Source organism: Pyrus communis, chromosome 13 (genome assembly GCF_963583255.1).
Source record: "Pyrus communis chromosome 13, drPyrComm1.1, whole genome shotgun sequence".
NCBI lineage: Eukaryota > Viridiplantae > Streptophyta > Magnoliopsida > Rosales > Rosaceae > Pyrus > Pyrus communis.
The window spans coordinates 13240575-13247893 of record NC_084815.1 but is presented as its reverse complement, the minus strand read 5'-3'; the positions used below and the strand labels follow the sequence as shown (position 1 = coordinate 13247893).

The following is a 7319-nucleotide window of genomic DNA, read 5'->3' as shown; positions in this document are numbered from 1 at the left end:
TCCGAATCACAGTTCCCTGCATAGGACACAAAAATGCAGGCTTTAATTAACGTTTATTAAAGCCGACTAGTAGTGCACTTATTTTTCCCGATTCTTAAAACCAAAATGGAGTCCAATTGCATTTCTCTTAGCCAAAAAGTTATCGACTCGAAGCAACCGACCAAGAGCCAAAATCAACCCCAATTTGCCACCTGGTAGGAAACGTGGAATGCAACTAGAACAAAACAGTAAGGACTAAGGACCCCCTAATCCATCCTAAATCCACCGACATTGCCATTCATCACTCTGCATGCAAATCGACGTGTCAAACTCTCGTCCCACAATACCATGCACGTAGCAGCTACCACCGCACCCGACCTCCACGTGTCACACTCCCAGAACTTCACTGATTATATATACGACCACCTCTTGCCTTCCGGAGTACCAAAATAAACAGAAAAGAGGAGAGAAATCAAAAACTCGAAAACCATTCCAAGTGTTTGCTTGAAAAAAAAAAAAAAAAAAATATCGTGTCTAATTTCGAAGTGCATTTTGTGGGTTTTCAATGGCGTCGTCCAAGCAAATGGAGGAGGAGACAGCTGCCAAAGCAGCAGCGAGGCTCGCTGCCCATGAACCGACAGACGTTAACAGAGGTGTTGTTAAGGAAGAGACGGTCAGGGTGGAGACTACTTATGTGACTGATGACCTGGGGAGGCCAATAGAGTTTGCGCAGCGCGATGAGAAGCCCGGTGTGCTCGGGTCAATGATGAAGGCGGTGACAGGGACTTTGGAGCATGCCAAGGAAGCTGTGGTGGGGAAACACCACGAAGAAAGTCAGTTTCAAGAGAAGGGCAGGGAGTATACCACCCAGAAGGGGAAAGGGACCACTGATGCAGCCGGGGGGAAGATAAACAAGTATACTGGAGCCGCTGCAGATAAGGCAAAACAAACGGCGGAGAAGGCAAAGGAGAAGAAGGAAGCGGCTAAGGGGAAGGTGGGTGAGTATGCGGATTACACAGCTCCAAAGGCGAAGGAAACTAAGGACACTGCTGCTCAGAAGGCGAACGAGGCGGCTCAAAAAGCAAAGGAGACCAAAGACACAGCTGCTCAGAAGGCAAAGGAGGCGAAGGATACAACAATGGGGAAAGCGGGCGAGTATACAGACTATGCTGCTGAGAAGGCAAGAGAGAATAAGGGCACCGCCGCTCAGAAGGCGAAGGAGGCGAAGGATACAACAATGGGGAAAGCAGGCGAGTATACAAACTATGCTGCTGAGAAGGCAAGAGAGACCAAGGACACCGCGGCTCAGAAGGCGAAAGAAGCAGCGAACAAATCAATGGAGACAGCCTCTGAGTACAAAGACTATGCCGCTCAGAAGGCAAAGGGTGCTAAAGACACAACAGTGGGGAAAGCGAGCGAGTACACTAACTATGCAGCCGAGAAAGCAAAGGAGGTACAGGACACAACTGTGAACAAAGCTGGCGAGTACACCAACTACGGCACAGAGAAGGCAAGGGAGGCCAAGGACACAACATTGAACAAGGTGAAAGAGGTGAAGGACACAACGATGAACAAAGCCGGCGAGTATACCAACTATGCCACCGAGAAGGCCAAGGAGGCCAAGGATACAACGGTGAACAAAGCTGGTGAATATACCAACTATGCTGCTGAGAAAGCCAAGGAGGCCAAGGACACTACAATCAACAAAGCTGGTGAATATACCAACTATGCGGCTGAGAAAGGCAAAGAGGCTAAGGATGCGACGGTGGAGACGGCTAAGGAAACCAAGGACTATACGGCAGAGAAGGCAAAAGAAGGGAAGGATACTACCGTGAGTAAGTTGGGTCAGCTCAAGGACACCGCTGCTGGCACCGCTCAGAAGGCCGTGGAGTATTTGTCCGGCAAGAAAGAAGACACCAAGCAGAAGGCCGTCGAGACTGCCGGGAAAACAAAATACATGACTTATGAGACTGCAGAGAAAACCAAGGTATAATTACTACTGATCAAAATTACTAATTAAGAATTAGTAATCTTGATTAACACAGGTACGCTTATATAAAGAAACGACATTGGATTTATCGTTTTAGTAATGATCTAATTTGTGTTTTCTAGGAGAAATTGAGTGAGACTGAGGAGAAAGCGAGGAGAAAGATGGAGGAGTTGAACAAGGATGAAGATGCTAACAGGGCACGTGAGGCATGTGAGCAAGGGACTACGGGGAGAAGGACAATTCCCGTTGTGGAGAGGGTGGAGGTTGACGTTGCGGAGACGAGGCCTGGTGACGTGAGTCGTTTGGACGAGGAGGGGAAAGCGCGAGTGGAAGTCCGCATCGACGACGAGGGCAAAGTGCGCGTGGAGCGCCCTGGCAAAATGTGATCGCTTCCAGTGTGCGTAGCGGGGACCGGACTCCTTTGTAATGATTCGTACTTTAGTTTTTCTGTCGTATTTTGGGTATGCTGTCTTTTGGCTACATAAATTGGCTTCGTCCTCTGTATAATGTAGAACATGGTAAAAAAAATAAAAAATAAAAGAAAAGGAAAAAAAAGACATCTTGGTCGTGGTTGAACTTTTTATGGGCTGATCATAACTGGAGCCGAATTTTTTCACCTGTCAACGAGCCCATCAGCCTGAGAACAGCATTCAACGAATCCATCATCTTGTAAATTCGTAATGCAAGAGAGAGGAATTAATTGCCCATGACGATAGAAGTGAAGTTAATTATATGATTTTGAGAGTGATTGGTTAGACATTGGCCATGTTTAAAATGTTTACGTAGTCCACATTTTATATAGCCACGTGATTACTTGGGTGAATTAACAACGATTTGCACAAGTATCTTATGTAGTGGGCATTATCCAAATGAAGTAGAAGTTAATCTGCCTCATGAGTGTGTCATGTTATTTTGATGGCCTGCAACATTATTCACCTAAAATTGCTCATATCTTTGCAAATTATTATTTGAAGATAATGTTGCTAATCGTTCTGAATAGTTTTATGAATTTTGAGAAGAGTTGCATTATTCACCTAAGAGTTGCTAATTAAGTCAACGCAGAAGAGACATGCCGCATGGTTCCCTTGGCTAAAACAGATTTACTCTCTTCATGTGCAACCAAATTAGAATGGTTTATTACCCTAGTTTAGACTAGTTTAATCACTTGTATATAAAAAAGGAAAAAAAAAATCAATCCAATTGTGTTCTAAACGATATTCATCAAAATTACTGGGAGAATTTAAACTTTCATGCAAAGAGCGAAGCGCATTCTTCCAGTCAACTTAACTAAGCTCAAGTGTGCATAATGTGATTCCGACAAAAAAATAAAAAATAAAAAAAAATGTGCACATTGTGTTTGCTAGTTTTTACCTTTGTTTATTTTTCCTTTTCTTTGTATTAGAACACGTGAAGTATTGCTTGAATAACTTACAGTTAGAAAAATCTCTCCTTGATAGAATTAGAAAATCACTTGAATAAGAAAACAATATTGTTTGTATTATACTTCGCTAACCTCGAAACTACCGAGCACCTGTCAACTTTATACTTTCGAGGACTTACTAAAGAATTCATGGTGAGGTACCTATATATGCTGAGACACATGAGTTCCTCTTCAATCAAGAGACCCATAATCACAATATGACACGTGTCGACACCATAATAAAGCTCGTAGAGTCCTCCATTGATCGCAGACAAAAACATGGGACTCTCCTCAGCTATAAAAGAAGATCATTATCCCACAATTAATCTCTAATGCTATTATTCTACTTAATCAATTAGATTTTACAATTGTACATGACAGAATGTTAGTGGGTACGTTGCTGGGGATGAGGGGTGACAAAAGACTGTTCATCTTCTGCAAAGAGGATTCTTTGGTCTAGAAAAGAAATCCTAGGGGTGAAGGTTGGATTGTTGGAAGCATTTGGTATTTATACACCTTCCCTCAAATGCATCAAAATCTCTCACCCATTAAAATCCTAGAAAATCTTTCATATTCTCACTACACCTAGAATGTGTGGACTTTTTTAAAATCCTAATCGACTTCAACTGGATTTGGATGTATTCTTTAAAATCTTCTCAAATCCTAACTTGACTGCACCATGATTTCAGAATCTTTTAAAATCCTCTTTCAGAATTATAATTGACTACACCCAGATTTAAAGTCTATTAAAATCCTATCAAATCCTAATTTGACTACACCCCCTTAAACCTTTGTATCATGTAAACTCTACATTATCAATGAGAACTCCTCTACCTTCGTAGTTCAACTTAAAGTGAACCAAGTACATCATATGTTTGCTTCCCTACTTTTATCTCTTTACATACTACCCATACTTGATGACCAAAGCAACCTTACGAAGGTCATACCTTGACACTTTATATTGTTCAAGAGTCGACCTGGATTTGTGCATCAATATTTGGCGCTGTTTATGGGAACGACACTGACTCCTACTCTTATCAACTTTGTCAAGCTTATTTCCATCTTTCGTACACTCTCTTACGATTAAGCATCCATCTCCAATATGAGGAGTTAGGGGAGTCACAATGTGACATCTCATCCCGAGATTTATTGTATTTTATTCTTAGTAGTAGTGAAATTATCAAAATACCTCTGAGATGCCACTTAGGCCTTCCACATGGACTTCAAATTTTCCTTTCACTTTTCTAGTTTTATTTTACTATTTTTTAATAGTACTCATTTTTACGAATACGTGGCTATAAATAGAACTCATTTCGGAGTTATAACGAACAAGTTATAATCGAAACATTATAAATTCACTTGAAAGAGGTTCAACCTTTAAAAACCAATCTCGTGCAGTGTGCACCGCTACCTTGTTCTGGCGTGGAAGCATATACCAGCCTTCAAAGAGGCTTAATGCTAAGGGATGGTGTGCAAGTTGCTTTAAACAAATATTATTTTGGGTTTTAGAAACCCAAAGCTAGCTCCATCACACATCACATCATTTTTCTTTCTTTTTGGCCAGTTCCTTCACGTGGCTCTCTCTCCCTCTCTTTTCAACTTCTCTTTCTCTCTCTCCCCCCTCTCTCTCTCTCTCTTTTCCCTCTCACTAATTTTACTATTTTTAAAAACTCTCTCTATCATTCCATCATCTTCTTCATCTCTATAAACAGAGAGGCTGAAAAGCCAATGACCATCACCCTTCATTTCTCCGGCGAACCACTTTCTTCGACCAAATCAAACCTTGGAAAGTCAAACCTTGAACCTCTGGGACATGAGAAATTCACCGATAGCTTTGCATGCGCCATCAGAACACCCTCATGTGCTCTACCATTAACACCGAGAGCTTGAGCTCTCTCAAACTTCACCTTAGGTAAGGTTCTAATCCTCAACATGGTTTTCATGGGTTATAATCTTGTTCGAGCTGTGTTTCTATGTCAAAATTTCAAGGGTTAAGACCCTGTTATGAATCTATGCATGCATGTCTTCCCCTGACGATGAACTTTGGCGAAATGCCGTCGAGTTCGAAGTTGGTGGGCGTTCCCATCACATCAAATCTTTCCCTCTATGTCTCTATGATAGATTGGTTAGAAGCCATTTGAGCCTTAACCTCTACATGCACATCTCTATCTCTTTTCCAGTTTTCAACGAGGGTGAATGGACAAACTTTGGCGACCTCCACGATATTCAGGCCATTTTTTGACCAAATCATGGTGATTTAGCAATCTAGAAGGGTATTAATTTGTTTGTCTTGTTTCGGGGTATTATTTTGGTTTTTGAATCACTCAATTTCGTTATGAATTGACAAAGTTATGGACGTTTAAAGTTTGTCCAGTTTTTTGGCGAGTTACCCAGTTTCCAATAGACCAGTCACTTTTCAAGCCATTTTTCAACTATCTCCTGCATTTTTTGAACTCTAAACAGGTACAATCTTATTCTACACTTTCCTAGCTTCTTTTTGATATATTATGGACAAATTTTGGTTATAAAATGGCTCCGAACGGTGCGTTTGAATTCCTCCCTAGATTTTCCAGCGAAAATCTGCAACAAACCAGAAGAAGAAAAAAAAAATATATATATCCTAAGCCCAAACCCATAACCTAGATCCGTGGGCCAATCCAATCCGGATCCCCTTGGAATGTTCCGTCAACTCCCAGTTAACTTTAATAGAATATTCCTTCTGAGGAGGGAATATTCCGTTAAAGTTCACCATTGGCCGTTAGTTGACTTTTTTGAAATTTTCTTGAAAACCCTCATAGCCTAATTTCGACGTCCCAAGTCCATTTTTGACATCCATTTAGGAAAATTCTGAAGGTTTAACATGGTTGACCACTGGGGCATCTCGGTTGACTTTTTAGGGTTGACTATTGACTTTTGTACAAAATTTGTCGGGGACCTCTCTTAGCGTATTTCAACACGTTGATTCCGAATCCACTGTTCGTTTTTCCAAATTTAATCATTTTAGTTGATTTTTACTGACGGGACCCAATATTATGCTAGGTGCAATTACTATCAAAGACTTCACTTTTCCTAGCTCGAATGATTACGACATGCTTGTACCTGTGAGTGGGTCTTTTTGCTTATATATATATATGTATATGTGAGTATATGTGATTTTTCCCAACAACTGTTTTTATATATTATGATGTGACATGCCATGTTTAGCTTTAATAATAGACTTTTTGTACACTTTATGTTTTTTTTTTTTAATATTATTTGTGAGCATAAACTTGTGGCATGACATCCTTGTGTTTTTTTTGCTCATTATTACATGTTTTCAAGGTGTCTCTTAGTTATTTGTACTGTCCTAGGCCAAGGACTAGTTTCACGTGTAGTTCACATGCACCGTTTACATTTGCTTTGGATCCAGAGTTAGGTGTCAGCCTATCCTTTTGTGTGATGTTTTGAACTCGTATCTGATGCGACTAGCACTTCTCATGTGATGTAGTTCTAGAATGTAAAACCTGCACCCATCTTGTTCCATTGATTGAATATCTCTGCAGTGGACTTATGTGCCTACATATATTAATGAGCATTGAATTCTTATAATAACGGTTTCAGATTTAATGTTGAGATATCTTGTTGTTGTACCCTACATCTTTGACTCACTTCTGCTGTAGGGTACCTACTATAAACTATTATTATAATATTTTTGGGAAACCATATACTTGTTTTACAGCGAGAAGTTACACTTTTCAAAAAGGTTTTACAAAACTTTATTTGTCACCCTTGTTTTTCGCCCCTCCAGGATTTGAGTGGTAGAGGTTTCATGACGACGATGATTGCTAGTATAAATGTCCTTACTCTTCTTTTACTGTAATTTATCTATGCTCTGACATCACTTGTGTGACATAGGTTCCATCCAACTCACATGCGCACTCTAAATTAGTC

General features: G+C 40.5%; 1 protein-coding gene across 1 annotated transcript; it reads left to right on the top strand.

Moving 5' to 3' along the window:
- The first annotated feature begins 544 nt into the window (after positions 1-544).
- LOC137712494 (embryonic protein DC-8-like) lies at positions 545-2355 on the top strand. The gene is made up of 4 exons (XM_068451566.1): positions 545-1134; positions 1396-1522; positions 1589-1966; positions 2092-2355. Exons 1-4 carry the CDS (start codon positions 545-547, stop codon positions 2353-2355), a joined length of 1359 nt encoding a protein of 452 aa, XP_068307667.1.
- Positions 2356-7319: the final 4964 nt, after the last annotated feature.